The following is a 20,000-nucleotide window of genomic DNA, read 5'->3' as shown; positions in this document are numbered from 1 at the left end:
AATACGACACCAGGGATACGGTTCTCAAAGGTTGTTATTACAATTGCGGAAGGTTTAGATTACAGGGACAAGAGGGAAACATAGGAAGGTGGGCACTTAAACACACTTATATTATCCCCGGACAGACGACAGGTAAACGCGGGACAAGGCTCACTCACACGGGGTTTGATGGCCAGGAAAGCGGGTAGCGATCGCTCCAGGTGCACCTGGCTCAGGGACAGAATCACGTACGGTGGTGTCCAGAGATGCGTGAAGGTATCACAGCGCTTGTGGGTCGCGACTTTGGTCTCAAGCTGGGGAGGTCGCTCAGCGCTCGGGAGGGTGGCGTCTTTTCCTTCCAAGCTCGGGGCGCATCTCACGTCACGTCCGGCGCGGGGCCGCGTATATCCGGCGGGGAGTCACGCCCTCGCTCGTTAGCTCCGCCCCATATGGCATCGGCCCATGGCTTCTCATTGGGTGCGGGGGTTACCGGCTCCGCCCTTGACGAGGGGCCGACAGGGAGCCCCCTTCTGGGTAACCCCGTCGAGCACATGTTTCAATGGCGGCCAACCGAGCCGGAGTGAGGACGCAAAGCCGCTGTTGTTGTGGTTGTTGTTGGAGCTTGAGATGATGGGAAGAGATGCGGGGAGGTATGGGAAGGTCCTAAACTCCTACTGGTGCCATATCATCACATTCTGGTGCAACGAAGAGTCATAATTAATGGAAACAAGTCCTTAACTGACATAGATTAAGAATAACTAGCAAGATGTCCTATAATTGTCTACGTGTGGTGCGGGGGACCTGGGCACGACATTTAATGGGGGAATGAAGGGGAAGATCGGCTCTAATGGGTGTTGTTTACAGACAATGGGACTAGGGAATGGGGTAAGGGGAGAGTTGGGGAGTATCGGAGAAGATAGGGGAATATTTACAAGCGGATATGGAGGTCAAATTCCATATTCGCAACATTGCACCCTTCTCTACCCTCGGGGCGTCCCGACCCGATAAATTTTTACCTACTTTAGTGTGGCACGCAATGTAGTTCCCTCTACTATTAACTCTACCCTGAGTGCGACAGTTTTACAGATATTCACAAATGGGTAAATATGTCCCCCTGCGACGTTGCACCCTTCTCCTCACAGAAACACACCCACAGGATAACCGAATCCGGAAAGAATCCTCAAACTAAACATACAGCCGGTAGGGAGCATTATTTACAAGACTACGCTGATATTTACACTACGATCCAGGACCTGTCTTTGGAGGAACACATGCAGATGTTATGCATAGAGAGAGCGCGCTTGCCAACATCGATACACCAACCCACGAGTGCTCTGTGGCCGACGGCCTTTAATAACGTGCAGAGCACCCTTTCCGAGCATCAACAGCACCACCCCACCACCAATCGGTGCAGTCACCATTGTTCAATGATTAAAAATAAATGCGACAACCCCTAACCCTGCAGGTGTCTCTTGCTCTTCTTGTGGTGCACTTGGTGTTACTTAAAAGTGGTTCACCTGTATGGCATAGGTGCCACGTTGACCCATAGGTCCATCCCCGGGTGGTGCTTGGCCGCAAACGAACTGCGGTCCATCGTGGGTGGCCACAAACATTGCGGTCCATATGGTGTATCGATCCCGGCAGCAAGCAGCGAAAGTGCAGGCCCACAACTGCGTCGCCAGCACCTCTCTCTCCTCTCTCTCTACCCCAAAGCCAGATCCTCGGAGGTGGGAGACAAAAACAAGACAAGTGAGCAAGGTGGTAAGGGCGCAAAAGTGCACGCAATGCAAGGTGATGCACACTGGGGGCACATGGGAACCAGGTGAGACAGGTACGTTCCTACCGTACGCCCCCCCCACCAGGTAACCTACATGGCCCCTCCCTTACCCCTTACTGTATCAACAAAACACAACACTACCCATAAACATCTACTTTACAAATCCACAAACATCCCTACTGTCTTCCCCGTTCCTCCCATATACCAAATTCGTCTTCTCTCCCTCCTAACCAATCAAATTTGCCATTTTCAACTCAACATCAAAATTTGCCATCACCAATTCATCATCAGTCCCTCCTAGGGAGGGAGAGATGGAATCACCCCAATGTCTCATCCACGTCGTGATGCGTCTCACAAATCCAACAGCAATTCTCATTTCTGCAACACAAACAAAGAAAACACAGGTGTGGAGTCATCATCATCACCACAGGCAAGTGGCTGCGTATGGTGCGACAGGTTCATCAATCCTAACTATTTCCTAAATGACTTTAACAACTTTACACTACCCGGGGTCTTTCTCCGGCCAAACCATTGGCCCTCTTACACTATGGGTTCTAAAAACCAATTCCCATTGGCCAAACGGTGGTGCTCTTCAATTTGGGGTCTCACTCCCCCGATTCATCTCCCGGTGCCCTCGTACAATTTCTGGGCTGCGACGTGTACCTCTCCCAGTGGGTCTACCCACCTGCACACCTCCACCACTGCAGTTGCCTCCGAGCTTACCTGCTCCTTGCCCTAACCTAACTACCTGGGGAAGGCCCTCTGGCACTCTCCCCACTCGGTGCCCTCTCTGGCACTGGGCTACCCGGGTCCATCCTCCGGATCCTCGGGCCCCATCCACAACTCTACCGGCTCCCAGAGCCCACCTGCGGCCTCACCTGGCCGACATCCTCACAGTGGTGGAGTGCCCAACCAACTACACACACTAACAGGCTACACGCCCAGCCATTTCCACAACACTAATGCACCCATCCACAACACCATTCTGCAACCGCACCACAGATGCCAATATCTAACCACAATTTACCTATACCCTCTACCTAACACTTACACTACCCGCCCCGGGTACTCGTGAAAGGGGTCCACTCTTCCCCTATCCACACCTTCGCACCATGCACACCACTCCGTACCACTCACTCCAACTCTCTCCACACACCTGTACTTGCACACCTGTGCTCTCACACCTGGTGCCACCTGCACCCTTCTCTCCCCAAGCGCATTCGCGCTGATCCACTCACTCACTACTCATACACTGCTCCACACACCTGTCCAGTTGCACACCTGTGCAATCACACCTGGTGCCACCTGCACCCTTCTCTCCCCAAGCGCATTCGCGCTGATCCACTCACTCACTACTCATACACTGCTCCACACACCTGTCCAGTTGCACACCTGTGCAATCACACCTGTCCAGTTGCACACCTGTGCAATCCTCACACACACGGCATCATCTCAGCTAACTACTCCCTTCTGAAACTTGCGCTTCCCAGTCGTCCCTTTAAACTATTGCGCTCCCACGTCATTATCATCCATACTAATCTACCTGCGTCCCCACTACAGGTATCAGTCACTAACTAAACTTAACGTTACCTAATGTCATCTTCGCTAGATCCCTACACACCATATCCTAACCCACCCGGGCTAGTTTTCACTGCCATACACCCCATAAGCTATTGCGCATTTGCCCCCCACCATGGGAAGGATGGTGGATTTGCCATCCCACCACATCGGGGGTCTCTCACTACCAATTTTGCACATCAAATTTCAACAAATCAAAAATTTGCCAATCACTGCCCATCATCTGCCAATCACTACTGCCAATCCCTTGCCAATCATCAAATTTTGTTTTTCTCTAATTTTGGGTCCAAAACACTAACCTCATCTCCCAGTCTACTCACTAATACCTCTCGGTGCGCCAATCCCTGTCCAAAGCCCGGCTTCGTAAAGCCAAGCAATGGATGCTGGTTGTTTTGTGCCTGCGGCTGGATACATCCGGCACTCGGTGCAGGGAAGGAGGTTTACCCGGCCCGAGATCCCACGCACCTTCTCGGCACGGAGCCATCCAATGTCCCGATCTCGACCTGCCGGAATTCCTCAACAAAAAGTGGTCGCCATGACGACTCTTTCTATCGGGCCGCCCGCTCCGCCTATTGGAGCACAGACGTGGCCGTTCAAAGCGAGGCCCAGCGTGGATCGCGCACGGCGGTTCTTTCGAACCCGCCGTGGCTCGGATCCCCGCTGGTTCTCGCGGCACGCGAAACCCGGCACGCACCGAGGGCCCGCTTCGGCTAAAAGTCGACCTGACCTTTAACCCGTGTAACGTCGATGCTTCACCTGCATGCTTACACCCCGCAGCCCGTTCCTTGCTCATACATGCAGCTGTTCCCATTCTCCTTGTACCGTTCCTTACACACCCAGGTACACCCATTCCACTCACAGCCTTGGTCACACACCTGACCACCGAACACTTTGGCACACATTCGTTGGTCGCACACCTCACCAAAAAACCTCTTCGCACCCCCTCCTCGGTCACCTCCTCTGTGACAATCACAGGTGTGCTCTCATTCGCACACCCAACCACGTGCCTCACCACCAACTCCAGCGTGCATTCCCACTCACGCTCTACCATTCCAGGTGTGCATCCTTCCATCCCAGGTGTACATCCTCGCTCACCGGTCACAACTAACTCACGCTCCATGTCACTCTCACTACTTTCACCTCCACTCGTGACAACGCACTCACCCTTACTCTTGACAGCACACTCTTTCCCCATGCACCTGTCCGTCACACACCTTTCTCGCGCACACTCTTGCGCACACTCTCCCGTCACACCCTCTGTAACACTCACCACCCCGCGCTTCCACGTGCTCCCTCGCACACGCGCTACGACCGACTCACTCTCGCCAGCACCCTCACTCCTTGGCACGCACTTTTTCCTCACACACCCCAGAGTCGGACTTTCTCGCACACCTCCTCTTTCGCACACCAGACCTGTCACACACCTCACCAACGGCCTTTCACGAACACCCGGGTCCATCTCGACCCCCAAGCTCCTTAAATCCCCTGGCGCATCATACGCACGACCATATTGGTCACCACTTACACCGGGTCCTCTTTCTCTTCGCTTCTCCTCCATCACCTGCGAATCCCTCATCCGGTTAACGAGCACATCACGATCCAAACACAGACTTTGGACCAATTCTTTTATCTCCTCTTTTATCTCTTTGTTATCCCCTCTCCGTCGCTTCTTAATTTCGCTCACCCCTTCTTCCACTTCTTCTAATTTGTGCCTCACCTCTTTTATTCCCCGGTACGTCTCCTCAAGCTCGTCCTCCAAGGCTACCTTGACCGTTTCCATGTGCGTCCTCACCTGCCGGTCCTTCGTCTCCATTACCTCTATCACCTCGTCCAACCTCGTTGTCAGTCCCTCACGTACCATCTGACATTCCCTCTTCGTCGCTATCAAGTCGTTTTTAATTTCTTTTTGTGTCGCCTTTAAACCTCCTATTACCGCTGTGTTCTTCTTTACCTGGTCCCCCAACTCCTTTTGTCCCACTGTCAGTTGTTCTACTCCCAGCGTCAACTCCTCTATACCACCTTGCAGTTTTACAGTCCCCTTTCTCACCTCTTTTTCCATGTGCTCCTCACAGTGCCTCACCTCCTCGCGCACTCCTCCGACCTCCTCACTCACTCCTCTTCTGATCTCCTCTCCCATCACTTGCATCTCCTGCCCAGATGCCACCCTCATCTGCTCCATTTCCTCCCTGTGAGCATCCAGTTTGGTTTCTACCCCCATTCTGACCCCCTCTATCTGCTGCTCCATTTGTTTAACTTCCCTTTCCGCTTGGTCCCTCATGTCCCTCAATTTGCCTTCCATACTGTTTTCTAACCCCTCTAACCCTTTTTGCATCCCTTCCATTTGATTCTCTTGAGCGGCCATTCTGTTTTCTACCCCCGTTAACCCATTCTTTACTTCTTTTATCCCGTTGTCTAACTCCTCAAAATTATTGTCTAACTTCTCAATTTTCTTGTCTAACTCCTCAAAATTATTGTCTAACTTCTCAATTTTCTTGTCTAACTCCTCAAAATTATTGTCTAACTTCTCACCGGTACCCCTCGCTTCGTCCCTCATTACCCCCATTTGGCCCTCTAATCGCTCACCCTGAGCCCTCATTCCCACAATTTGGTCTCCCATTCGTTCCATAAGGGCCCTCATTTGCAACATAAAAAGGTTCGGATCCACCAGGGGCGCTGCCACGGTCGCGGGCGCGGTGACCAGCGAGGCGCCATTTTGCGCGCCCGCTTCTTCGTGCGTGACGGCGCTATTTTGCGAACCTGCCGCCCTCACTGCTTCGCTCTCCTCCTGTCCCTCATTTTGGTCCTGGATCGACCCTACCTCACTCTCCCCTACCGGACCCCAGCCGTCTTGATCCGCCATAGCGCGACTTGCAAAATTCGAGTTTCGTAAAACAAATACAAATTTCGGCCGCTCCAAATTTTGACCAAATTTTTTTTTTCCTCTATTCGTTTTTTTTTTTTCCAAATTTGGTCGGGCCTCGAATCTCACTCCCGACACCAATTGTTACAGATACGACTTTGATGGTATGGTGGGCCGAGCGGGATGGCCGCCGTATCCGTACAAGTTACCCCGATTGCACCCGGGGTTGACTAATCGCGCTATGCTGGCTCAATAAGAAAAAGAAGACACCCGGCTGGATTACAATCACACAATACGACACCAGGGATACGGTTCTCAAAGGTTGTTATTACAATTGCGGAAGGTTTAGATTACAGGGACAAGAGGGAAACATAGGAAGGTGGGCACTTAAACACACTTATATTATCCCCGGACAGACGACAGGTAAACGCGGGACAAGGCTCACTCACACGGGGTTTGATGGCCAGGAAAGCGGGTAGCGATCGCTCCAGGTGCACCTGGCTCAGGGACAGAATCACGTACGGTGGTGTCCAGAGATGCGTGAAGGTATCACAGCGCTTGTGGGTCGCGACTTTGGTCTCAAGCTGGGGAGGTCGCTCAGCGCTCGGGAGGGTGGCGTCTTTTCCTTCCAAGCTCGGGGCGCATCTCACGTCACGTCCGGCGCGGGGCCGCGTATATCCGGCGGGGAGTCACGCCCTCGCTCGTTAGCTCCGCCCCATATGGCATCGGCCCATGGCTTCTCATTGGGTGCGGGGGTTACCGGCTCCGCCCTTGACGAGGGGCCGACAGGGAGCCCCCTTCTGGGTAACCCCGTCGAGCACATGTTCAATGGCGGCCAACCGAGCCGGAGTGAGGACGCAAAGCCGCTGTTGTTGTGGTTGTTGTTGGAGCTTGAGATGATGGGAAGAGATGCGGGGAGGTATGGGAAGGTCCTAAACTCCTACTGGTGCCATATCATCACATTCTGGTGCAACGAAGAGTCATAATTAATGGAAACAAGTCCTTAACTGACATAGATTAAGAATAACTAGCAAGATGTCCTATAATTGTCTACGTGTGGTGCGGGGGACCTGGGCACGACATTTAATGGGGGAATGAAGGGGAAGATCGGCTCTAATGGGTGTTGTTTACAGACAATGGGACTAGGGAATGGGGTAAGGGGAGAGTTGGGGAGTATCGGAGAAGATAGGGGAATATTTACAAGCGGATATGGAGGTCAAATTCCATATTCGCAACAATATATATATATATATATATATATATATATATATAGATATATATATATATACATATGTGTGTGTGTACATATACATACATATATGCATGGCTCAGATCATGGGTACACTATACAGTCCTCAAAAGCATGTCATGATTATTTGGAAATTTAACTCCCTGAAGGTTAGTAATCTTTTTGACTGTAAAGTTAACACTGAGGAAGCTCACAGAACCATAAATTAAGACTGTAGTGCTTTTATATTTACCTGTCATGATTTAGATCATGAAAAAAGGCCCATTTTTTGATGCTCAAATGTTACATGAGAAGTACATGCATTTTTGTGGTGCCACTGTCAGTATTATATTGCTTTTCTTGTTTCATTTTGATTTTAAAACGAAAGAATGAAGTCTTATCTAGGTGTCCATTATGTTTGATTCATTAATCCTCCTTGGAAAATATTAATTATTGTCTAGTGAATATTTGTATACGTACATAACGCTTCGTGCCCACACGTGAAGAACATTTTGAAGAATGGAATTTCATAAAAATATGAACTTAAAATTGACAACAACTATATAATTGTATCAGATAATGGCTAAACAATACCAGTGTTGAGATTTTCACTTATGGAAATCGAAACACGATTTTTCTGACGAAAATATAATCGAGCACGTTTTCGTGTCAGGCCCGTTATGTACGTACACTTCGATTTAATTGCGCCAGTGGAAGTGAAAATTCGTAAATAGCACTGATAAATGAAAGGTGAGTGCGCTTACCAAGTATGCATGATGTCAACTCGCATGCTTAGTTTTCCGTGCGTCTCCCAAGCCGTCAAGTTTCTTTGTGTCCGGCCATTGTCGTCTCGCGTATTTTTGATAATATATCGTATATCGATAAATTTTGATATATATCGATAAACGTATATTTGATCGTATATTTGATAATATATCGATAAACGTATTTTGGAGTGTGTCAACGAAAGCCAGGTCTTGCTCTAAAAATGGCCTCTAAAGGTGGAGTGTGTCAACGAAAGCCACGTCAGCAGTCTCTTCGATTTCGATCCATAAGTAGCGGTTTCACTATTACGTCTATAAATATTTATAAGAAAGTTTGATGCAGATTAAAATGATATAACCCGAAAGAATTTGACATTTTGTGCTCTCATAAGCCAGCTTGGTCTCGCAGTTGTGTGATCATCGACATGCCGGCTGTTCGTGTCCCAGTTATGTTCGTTTTATTGTGGCCGGTAAACGAACCGCTCAAACGAAACTTCGTTAAATTTGTACTCTTATTTTGGTTTAATTTAATCTAAAATTGTAATCGGTTCATTTGTTTTTTCAAGAAATGGTACCTGGCGAGTTTCTGCAAAAATGTTTACGTACATAACGCAGACGCCGTTGTCTACTGGCTTGTCTTTGTCGTGCTTGTCAGAGTGTCCTCATTATGTACGTGCATAGTGTGATAGAAAGAAGATTTTGGAGTGGATATATTTTGTAATTGTTATTTTATGAAGTGGGAGGTGGGAGAAATTAACATGAATGGATTTCAGTGAAATTGCAGCAGACAGGCAATTTGGAACCAAGAAATTAAGTAAAAAATAAAAATAAAAAAAAGACAGAAAGGAAATGCACACTCTGTTTGAGAGTTTGATACTGCATTAGCAGTAGGACAAATTTTATTTCCTTTTGTTTTGGGTTTTTGGGGGGGTAGGGGGAAGGTGGGAGTGGCATGGTGTTAGCCAGAGGAGGGGGGTGAGTACATGTACAGTAATTGTAATCAAACTTTAAGAGTAACAGTCATTTGCATTTACACTTTGATTTCAAATTTGTATTGGTTATTCTTTCTTCGACATCTGGTCACATGAGACATTGAGATAATGCAATAATGTGTGATGTGGTAAAGTACTCTTTAAAATTATTACTTTTATAAAGATGTGAAAGCAGTCAATGTTTCTTGCTAGAACCTCCAGGTCTTGCTGCAATAAATTTACCTTGTTGAATGTTCATAGGTACAGGCCTGTTTCAGTATCATTTGAAAAGGGGAGGGGAGTGAAAGGAGTGAAGTGCAAGGTTGAAAGGAAAAACATACTCTTTGGAATAACACTCAAGAATTTGTAGTCAATTTGTAGACTTATGTTAGTTATTTCATTTATTATTGTTTGTTTGTTTTTTTGTTGTTTTTTTTTTGGGGGGGGGGGGGGTGAAAAGCAGTGAAATGTGCTAAATAAAAATGTGCAGATAGGATGTTGGACAGGCCATTAATGCAGTCACCTCCACCATCCAGCTATGTTATTAACTAGCAAGCATGCTGAAGAGGGTGGCTAAGAACATAACGGGGCATGAAATGTTGAAGCAGGAGATTAATTTAGAAGTGTATACATTTGTACATGTACCTGCCAGCAGGGTTCTAAATAAAGGTTCAAGGGTAGAAGAGATGCAATAGTGGCTTTTAAGGGTAGTTATTACATTGAAATGCACAGCAAACCATTGAACTACATTTTATATGATTTTTTGGTTTTCATTACCATACTTGAGTTTTAATATGAAGTATTTGGTGTCCTAGTTATGGACGAACATTATAGCTAAAACTGTAATAAAATAAGAAGTTGCTTTGTTTCCATGAAAAATTCTCTCGTGTGTATTTCAGTATTTTCCTTCGTTTAGTACCATCAGTTGCTAATATGTTCCCAGTTTACAAAAAGAAGAGAATGTTTATGCCTGGTAGAGAATTGGTTGGCGCGTACATAACGGTGTCCACATTTGTTTTAGACATATTGTGATTGCTTTTGCACAAAATATGATTTGGCAACTGTGTGTGGTTCTGTTTATGGTTAGTTTTATCATACAAATAATTTTTTCCCAAAAAATTTCCCAAAATAAATTTAAAGATAAATACAAGCATGAGGAGGACACCAAGTTATGTACGCGACATTTGTGATGATGTGATCTTAAAGTGACTGATTGCTGTATTTACATGATGTTTCAAGCTCTGGTACTTTGTGTGTGTGTTGTGCAATGTTTGAAGATTACTTTGATGATATTGTCCCCCCTCTGTGTTTGAATTTCAAATTTTAGCTAAAATGTAACACTTGTGGTACCCATGATCTGAGCCATACACACATAATATTATATATATATATATATATATATATATATATATATATATAACGTGTGTGTATGTATGTATATATATCTCTATATATATATATATATATATATATATACATACTACTGTGTTCAAAAAGTATCCGACCTTTATTTTTCGTGCTTAAAAAAAAAAGAAGCTAGAGAGGCGTTGATTGGTGCACGTATGTAGGCGATCCTAATGCACACGCGTGAATTTTTTCCCACCTGCAGAAGCTGTCATTCGACGGCAGACCGCCGATGAGTGAGGACATGTAAGTGAGGGCCGTCGGATTTTCGTTTTTGACAAAATGACGGAAAAACTTGAACAACGCTACTGCATCAAATTTTGTGTAAAGCTTGGCGATTCCCAAGTGGAAACGATCCGCAAGATTCGACACCGTTCATTCCATTATGAAGGAGGATTTGGGCTTCAGGAGAATCTCAGTGAAGTTCGTACCAAAGCTGCTAACGATTGAGCAGAAGCAACTCCGTTTGGAGATCGCACAGGACATGCTGGAGACTGTGAACAGCGATCCCAGCTTCCTCAACACAGTGATCACTGGTGATGAGTCCTGGGTTTATGGGTACGACCCAGAAACCAAGTTGCAGTCATCACAATGGAAGCATCCAACATCCCCGAGGCCAAAAAACACAAAATTGGATGCAGTAGCGTTGTTCAAGTTTTTCCGTCATTTTGTCAAAAACGAAAATCCGACGGCGCTCACTTACATGTCCTCACTCATCAGCGGTCTGCCGTCGAATGACAGCTTCTGCAGGTGGGAAAAAATTCACGCGTGTGCATTAGGATCGCCTACATACGTGCACCAATCAACGCCTCCCTAGCTTCTTTTTTTTTACGCACGAAAAATAAAGGTCGGATACTTTTTGAACACACTACGTATATATATATATAGATATATATATATATATATATAGATATGTATATATAGATATATATATAGATAATTATATATAGATAATTATATATAGATAATTATATATATAGATATATATATAGATATATATATATAGATATATATATAGATATATATATATAGATATATATATATATAGATATATATATCGATATATATATAGATATATATATAGATATATATATAGATATATATATATATAGATATATATAGATATATATTGTTGCAGTTTTTAGAACCCTCCACTTTGTAAATATTGTAATAATCCCTTATAAATGATCCCCTGTAAATATTCCCATTTTTGTGTAAAAGGTCAAAGGCCGCACCCTAGTTAGGTCATATTGCAACACGTAGGACACCATAGATTCTTCTTTAGTTATTTCATTAGTATGTGTTTCAGGTAAGGATCTGTTTCCAATAGTTGAATCTGCATTGTATTAATCAAATAACCTCGGCCCCTTCAATTACCCCCAATCTCTCTCTCTCTCTCCAAAGTGCCAGTAGCACCTACAGTCGGGGTTGTTCATGCCCATGCTCTTCCCTGCCTTTTTGTTGGCCGCGTTTGCTGCACAAAACGCCATTAGACATGTGCTCATCTTAGAGAAGAAGGGCGGAGCCCTGGGAGGAGGCGGGCCCCCTGTCAACTGGCTGTCAAAGGTGGAGCCAAGGAGCCCTCATCAACCAGTCAGGGCCGAGGCCAGCTCACCGGTAGGTGGATCCAAAAGGCAAGCGGCTTGAAACGCGAGTCGGCAATATAAGCAGGTGCGTGGGACTACTTCAAGAGATGAGCCAGAGAGATGAGAGGAGAGGTGCCCGGGAGAACGACTCGAACAGATGAGAAAGGAGTCCTTGCTTGCCGTTTACGAACTGTTGGAGGCGTGCGCAACTGGCCGAAGGCTAAGGGCCAATTTATTACGTACGCTGCAGCCCAGTCCCCCCCCCCCCCCCCCCCCCCCCCCCACGATATAATTGTCCGCTCACGTTAAACACCACGCGAAGCTGCCGGCCGCTCGTGCCGCGGTACAAGTGAACACCCGGAGCGTGGACCGGAGCGCGAGGGTCGGAGCCGGACCTCACCGCCTACCTCGACGCCTACCAGCTGCCTGGGCCCTTCTCTTCCTTCCCACCACCACCACCACCTTTTCGTGTAAGTGTGTTTGTTCTGTCCTGGGTGTGTTAATTAAGAGTGTTTAAGGTTGCCTGTGTCCTTTTATTTCCTCCTTTTGTATATTTCCTGCCTGTGTCTTTTATAATCCCTGGTGTTGGGCTAGCGGCTAGGGTGCCGGCTTAGGATCCTAGGATCCTGGGTTCGAATCCCGGTCGATCGCTGAATTAACGCCAGGGGGGTTGACTCAGCCTGTCATCCTTCCGAGGTCGGCTAATTGAGTACCAGTTCACTGGTAATTCCCTGTTTGTCGTTAAAGGCGGCAAAAAGGGTTGGCGTCAGGAAGGGCATCCGGCCGTAAAACATTGCTTCAAAAAGGGGACCAAAAAACAACAACAACCACGGTTCCCGAAAAAGGCCAACCCCCCGCTTGCGGGGAAAAATGGCCTCTAAAGGCGGTTTTTTTATTTTTTTTATTTTTTATTTTTTTTTCCCCCGTTTCCTCTTCATTATTGTACAATAAATTCTGTGTACTTCCTTTATCTGATTTCTTCTCATCCGATCGCTTTCGTCCTGTCCCCAATTGAATATCGGTGGCACAATATAGGAACCGCTTATAATCAGGTCTAGTCTTTGTTAACGGCCTGGGTCATGGCTCGCTTCGCTCGGTATGTCCATTACAGCCGCGGCTCGGGCAGAGCTCATTTCCTCGCTTACCGGGAGGCGCTGGTAATTAGGTAATAGGATCAATTGGCCTACCACCCTATTCAGCGCTGACCGGAAGTGACGTCATAGCTCCAGGACTCGGACGGCCAGCTTAATCGATGAGAGGATTAACCCCCCTTGGTAAGGGGAGCGCCGTACTCCGAGATCCGCAACAATTGGTGTCAGGAGTGGGATTGGACCCGAACCCAATTTTTTTAATCCATCTGAAGAATTTGGTCAAAATTACGAGCAGCGGAAATTTATTATTAACAGCCAAATTTATATCGTGCCATGGATGGTCAAGGCGATCGGATTCCGGTGGGGGAGATAGACGAGGGGTTAGAATCGACCCAGGACCCTAGGGAACAATTGGGGGTAATGGAAGAGGGGGTTGAAGAAGGTGCGGCAGAGGGGGTTGCAGGCGCGCAAAATGTCGGCGCCTCGCACTTGGCGACGCTGCACAAATCGAGGGGATGAATGTGCAGGACCTCATGGCACAGATCTATGCAGCCATACGAATGGGGAATGAGGAATTAAAAAATGATATGGGAAGCCAAATTGGGGGGTTAGAAAACCAAATCGGGGGATTGAGAGACGGGTTGAATAATCTGGAAGATAGAATGGGGGGCGATTAGAAAGCCAAATTGGGGGGCTAGAAGGCAAATTGGGAGGATTAGGGGGCAAATTGGAGGACGTGAATGGCCAAGCCAAAGAAATTAATGAGGGGTTGGCGAGGGACAGCCACGTATGAGGCAAAATAATTGGAGAGGGAGGTTAACCGCAGGTAGAGCGGGAGGGGCACACGGGTATGCGACGAGGTAGCACGGTGTGAGAAGCGTGGAGAAAGTGAGGTGGAGCAAAGCACAGCTGGATGGACCGGGATAGAAATCGCGACACGGGGTGTGAAAAACCCGACGGCCGCCGAATTGGACAAGGCAAATTCATGTGAGCCCGCGGTCGTCGAGCTGACTAAAGAAAAAGAAATAATCGAAATTGGGATTGGAGAGACAGCAGAGGTAGAGATTGAATTGGAGGGAGAAATGGAATATGCCCAAAGTCTGTATTCACATCATGATGCCGTACTTGCTAATCCTTATAAAGATTTGCAGGTGCGTGTGGAGTGAGGAAGAAGAATCCCGAAGGTGAGCCGGGTGATGTATGGGGCTAAGAGGTTTTGCGGAAAGGTGTTCAGCGCAAAAAGAATTTTCGCGCGCTTGGGATGCAGGCGTAACCCGGGCGTTTGTGGGAGGTCCGTGGTGCGCTGTGTGAATGGCAATGGCACGCGTGTGCGAACGGCGCCGAAGCGCGAGGGTGATACTGAGTGCGAGGGCGAATGCACGTCGGAGTGTCAGTGTGATGAATGCGACACAGAGAGTGAGAGCGATACAGAGTGTGGAAGTGGGAGTGATTGTGACGCAGAGAGTGAGATGGATGGAGAGATTGTGCGAGAACGCACACCTGAGTTGGTTGTGGCACGTGTGCGGGGGGGGGGGGGGGGGGGCACATCGGAGCGCGTGAGTGGGTATGTGCAGGAGTGCACACCCGTGGTGAGTATTACGGAGGACGTAACGGGGGAAGAAAGGTGTGTAACGGAGAGTGTGAGTGTGCCGAGAGAAGAGTGTGCACGGAGAGAGAGTGCGGTGATGTATGGGTTGCATGAGAGGCGCTGAGACACCTGGATGTGTGAGTATGGGAAGAGTCGCGTGTGGATGTGAGCATGCGAGTAAGGCATCGACGTTGACCGGGACAGCGTTTAGGCTGACGTATAGCCGACGTGAGCTCTCGGTCCGTGCCGGGCTTTGTGTACTGCGGGAACCGGCGAGGGTCATAATCACGGCTGTTTCAAAAGAACCGCCGTGCGCGATCCGCGCCGGGCCCCGCCCTGCACGGTCGAATCCGCGCTTTGCCAGGCAAAGCGGGCGGCCCGGTTCGAGGGGAGGTAGGAGGGGTCGGAGCAGCGCCCCCTTGTGGTGGCGGCGCTCCACCCAGGCAAGGCTGGGCCATCGCCCTTGGCACCGCAAAGCCCTGCATAGGGATGGTGCCTTGAACCTTGGCCCGACAAAACCTCCTCCCCTGAACCGAATGCCGGACGGACCCAACCAGCAGGAGACTGACCATCCGCACACATAGCCCGCTTTTCGAAGCCGAGCTATGGAAATGTATTTCCCGCACCGAGGCTCGTAGTTTAATGGATGATTGATGGTAGCAGTAGTGATGGCGAATGGTAGCTTTACCATTCACCTCACATCACTTTGGGCACATGAGCAATAGATTAGTTATGGGGTTATGGCGGTGAAAACCTAGCCAGGGAGGGCTTGGATAATGTTAGGGTTTAGAAATGACCATAGGTAACGTTAGATTTAAGTAGTGACATGATACCTGTAGAGGGGATGCAGAATAGCTTAGTTTGGATAATAACGACGAGGGAGTGCATAGTGTAAGGGAAGACGGGGAGCACGAGTTTCAGAAGGGAGTAGTCAGCTTAGATGATGCTATGTATTTGTGGTGAGCATGATGATTGGCATGATATTGAGTGAATGGTCCTGGAGGAAAAGGAGGGTGCAAGTGCCACCAGGTGTGTGGGCACCAGGTGTGCAAGTGCAGTACGGGTGAATGGAGAATGGTTGCAGGGAATAGATGGTCTAGAGTGAATGGAGCATGGAGTAAATTCAGTATGGAATGGATGGTGTGGAGTGGTAGTGTGGAATACGTGGAGTGGAGTGGTTGGTGTGAAAGGAGTGGATGGGGGAAGATGGACCCCTTCACGAATACCCGGGGAGGGTAGTTTACATGTAGGTAGAGGGAGTAGGTAAATTGTGGTTGGATATTGGCATCTGTGGTGCGAGAGTAGAAGAGTACTGCTTGAGGGGTGCATTAGTGGAGTAAATTGGCTGGGCGTGTGGCCTGTTAGTGAGTGTGATTGAATGGGCACTCCGCCACTGTTAGTCTGTCGGCCAGGTGAGGCCGCAGGTAGGCTCTGGCAGCCAGTTAGTTGTAGTTCAATGGGGCCCGAGGATCCGGAGGACGGACCCGGGTAGCCCGACGACAGAGAGGGCGGTAGTGGGGTAAGGGAGCCAGAGGGCCTTCCCCAGGTAGGTTAGGGTGAGGAGCAGGTAAGCTCGGGAGACAACTCCAGTGGTGGAGGTGTGCAGGTGAGCGGACCTGCTGGGAGCGCCACACGACCCAGCCCTGAAATTGTGCGAGAGCACAGGGTGAAGAATTGTGGGAGTGAGACCCCAAATTGGTGAGCACCACGGTATGTTCAATGGGAGTTCGGTTTTTCGAACCACATAGTGTCCAATGCCAATGGTTTGGCAGGGAAAGTACCCGGGTAGAGTAAAAGTGTAAAAGTCATTTAGAAGGTAGTTAGGATTGCAAGTCTCTTCGCACCATCCGCCTCCACTCACCAAGGTGACAGGACTCCACACCACCGGTTTTTGCAAATGTCTGGTATGTAAGACGCATCATGACGTGGGGGTGACATTGTGCTGATGTTCCATCTCTTCCTCCTTAGGAGGGATTGGTGAAAAATTGGGCTTGATGGCAAATTTGGGTTGGAGGGATTGTTGACGAATTTGGATTAAGGGAGATATGGGGAAGACAGGACGTTAGCGACGGATTTGTAAATTGTGTAAATACGGGGTAAGGGCAAGGGTAGATTAGGTGACGGGGGGGGAACGTACGGTAGGGACGAGCTTTCTCAGCTCGCTCTCCTGCGCACCTCACCTCTGCATTACCTTGTGTTAACGTGTACTCTTGCGCCCTTGCACCCCGCTAACCCTGCTTTGTCTTCCTTCCCCACTCATGGACCGTGGTCTTTGGGTACTGAGGGGAAAGTGCGCAGGTGTCCGCAGTTGTGTGCCCGCACCCTCGCTGCTGCCTGCCTGGACCGGTACACCACTTATGGACCGCACGTCTTGCAGCCTAGCACCACTGTTTGGACCACAGGTCTGTGGCCGAGCACCACACTCATGGACCCCACGTTTTGGGGCCTGGCACCTCTGCTGGGGACCGGCCATTGTGGCCAGAAAGATCTTGCTTGCGGATCACGGTAAAGGTGGGATCTAAGCCATGCAGGTGGACCACCTGAGTTGGCCCCTGCTGGCCATAATTAAAAAGTGGACGCGTTTGTGCCCCTTTATTACCAACTAGGCAGCAAGCACGAAGTCATCAGGAACATCGGCCCAGCAGCCAAGGACATCGGCCCAGCAGAGAAGACGTCGCAAGTCATCTGCTGATTATTCTTGAAATGTATGACTGTGCACCGGATGGTGCTTTTTATGCATTTTGGTGCTTTTTGCATATTGGTACTTATTGGTGCTGGTGGTATCGGTGCAGTGCAGTGTTTGCCTTTCCTCTTTTCAAAAGTTCTTCTTTTGTTTCCCAAAAGACAGGTCCTGGGTTCGCGTGTAAATACCAAGTACTGTTCTTGTAAATAATGCTCCCCACCGTCAATGTTTAACTTGAAAATTAAATCCGTAATTCGGTTATTCTGTGGGCTGGTGTTGGGCTAGCTGGTCCCTGGTGTTGGGCTAGCGGCTAGGGTGCCAGCTTAGGATCCAAGGATCCTGGGTTCGAATCCCGGTCGATCGCTGAATTAACGCCAGGGGGGTTGACTCAGCCTGTCATCCTTCCGAGGTCGGCAAATTGAGTACCAGTTCACTGGTAATTCCCTGTTTATCGTAAAAAGGCGACAAACAGGGTTGGCGGCAGGAAGGGCATCCGGCCGTAAAACATTGCTTCAAAAAGGGGACCAAATAAACAACAACAACCACGGTCCTCGAAAAGGCCAACCCCCGCTTTGCGGGGAAAAATGGCCTCTAAACGGTGGTTTGGTTTTGTTTGGTTATTCTGTGGGCGTGAGTCTGCTAGATAGAATGCCCCCCTACATTTGTCACTACTTCAAATACCTAAAATTAGAATCAGGTGCACCAGCTCAGGTGCAAATGATTAGAACATCGTTAGAGAAGATCTTGGAGGAACCTGTCTTATTTAAACCTCAGACATTTAGTTTGGTTTGCTCTTTGTTGTTGAAGTGTGCGGCATTACCATGCCTAGATCAAAAGAGCTCTCTGAGGCCTTTAGAAAGAAGGTTATAGATGCCTACGAGTCTGGGAAGGGATTTAAAAAGATCTCCAAACAATATTAAATCAATCATTCGACTGTCTGGAAGATCATCGACAAGTGGAGAAGTTTCCAAACAACTGCCAACTTGTTCAGGCCAGGCGGCCCCAGCAAGTTCAGCCTGAGAGCAGACCGCAAGATGCTGAAAGAAATCTCTAAGAACTTTTTGTTTGTGCTGGTTATGGAGTTGTTGATACGTGTGGTGAGTGGACATGGGAAAAAAGTGGAGCAAGCCCCTGGTCAGAGGTTGCCAGCAATGTTTGCTTTCATGGATGACTTGACAGTTGTCCAACAGTCCGCTGATGCAGCAGTTGAGGTACTGGGACGACTGGAAAGGTTGATGCGGTGGGCAAGAATGGGATTTAAAGCAAGAAAGTCGAGGAGTGTGGTAGTGAGACGAGGAGTGGTGGATAACATGCACAGGTTTGAGCTGGGAGGGGAGGTGGTTCCATCATTGGTAGAGGCCCCTATGAAGAGTTTGGGAAGATGGTATACAGTGGAGTTGAATGATGTGGGAAGAGTGGAGGAGGTCAGAAACAACCTTTTGAGAGGTTTGAAGAGGATTGATGGATATGGTTTGCCAGGTAAGTTGAAGGTATGGTGTTTGAATTTTGGATTGATGCCATGAGTATTGTGGCCATTGATGATGTATGATATTGCAATTGGGCATGTTGAGAGGATGGAGGTTGTGGTGAGTGGGTTTGTGAGGAGGTGGTTGGGAGTGCCACGCTGTTTGACGAACATTGCCCTTTATGGTCAGGGTGGAAAACTCCAGTTTCCCTTGACATCATTAACCGAGGAGTTTAAGGTGGTGAGGGTGCGGGAGTTCATGATGTTGCGGGATTCAAGTGATGCAGTGGTGAAGAATGCTCTCCCAGAGAAGAAGGGAAGTTGGAAGTGGAATGCAAGAGCAGAGGTGGATGAGATGGAGGAGCGTTTGCAACAGGAGGAGGTCATGGGGATGGTACTGCATGGGAAGCATGGCTTGGGGTGGATGAAGCATGAGCGATGGGGAAAGGCATGTGTGAAAGAGAGGAGGAAGATGGTTGAGAGGGAGGTGAGAAGAAAGGAAGAGGAGGGGAGATATGTGAAAGCAGTCGGTCAGGCACAGCAAAGTGCTTGGACTAAGTGGGAAGGTGTGTGGGTGAGGATATTGAAGTGGCAAGAGATTTGGAGGATGGAGCCAATATTGTTGAATTTCCTGTTGCGGGCAACGTATGATGTGCTTCCGTCACCAGTAAACTTGAGATTGTGGGGGTTGTTGCAGGAGGAGAGATGTTATTTGTGTGGAGGTGTGGGAACAGTGCAGCATGCACCGAGTGCATGTTCAGTACCATTGGCAGCAGGACAATACAGGTGCCGACATGATCAGGTGCTGGCGGTGGTGGTGCAGATGGTGCAACAAGAGGTGCTGAGGTCGAGAGAAAGAAGAGTGGGGAAGGAGACTGATGGGGGAGAGGTGTGGTTTGTCAGAGGGCCAAGTGGTAAGAGGTGGAAAGAGGAGGAGGTAGAAAGCAAGAGGGCTGTCAGATGCTTGTGATTGGCAGGTGGTGGCAGACCTGCAGCCACAATTGGTATTCCCAGAGGAGATCTGTG

The 20,000-nt window shown here is 48.5% G+C and overlaps 1 protein-coding gene across 1 annotated transcript in view; it reads left to right on the top strand.

Annotated features, from left to right (window-relative positions):
• The first annotated feature begins 11,967 nt into the window (after positions 1 to 11,967).
• LOC144889374 (vigilin-like) overlaps positions 11,968 to 20,000 on the top strand; it is a 22,921-nt gene continuing 14,888 nt past the window's right edge. The window contains exon 1 of the mRNA XM_078769583.1: positions 11,968 to 12,178. Within this exon, the coding sequence (XP_078625709.1) occupies positions 11,996 to 12,178 (183 nt within the window). The 5' untranslated portion in view covers positions 11,968 to 11,995. The remainder of the gene's footprint in view (positions 12,179 to 20,000) is intronic.

The sequence above is a fragment of the Myxine glutinosa genome, unplaced genomic scaffold, assembly GCF_964187855.1.
Source record: "Myxine glutinosa unplaced genomic scaffold, kmMyxGlut1.1 SCAFFOLD_3208, whole genome shotgun sequence".
NCBI lineage: Eukaryota > Metazoa > Chordata > Myxini > Myxiniformes > Myxinidae > Myxine > Myxine glutinosa.
The sequence above is the reverse complement of the archived record's forward strand: the minus strand, read 5'-3'. Positions and strand labels throughout refer to the sequence as shown.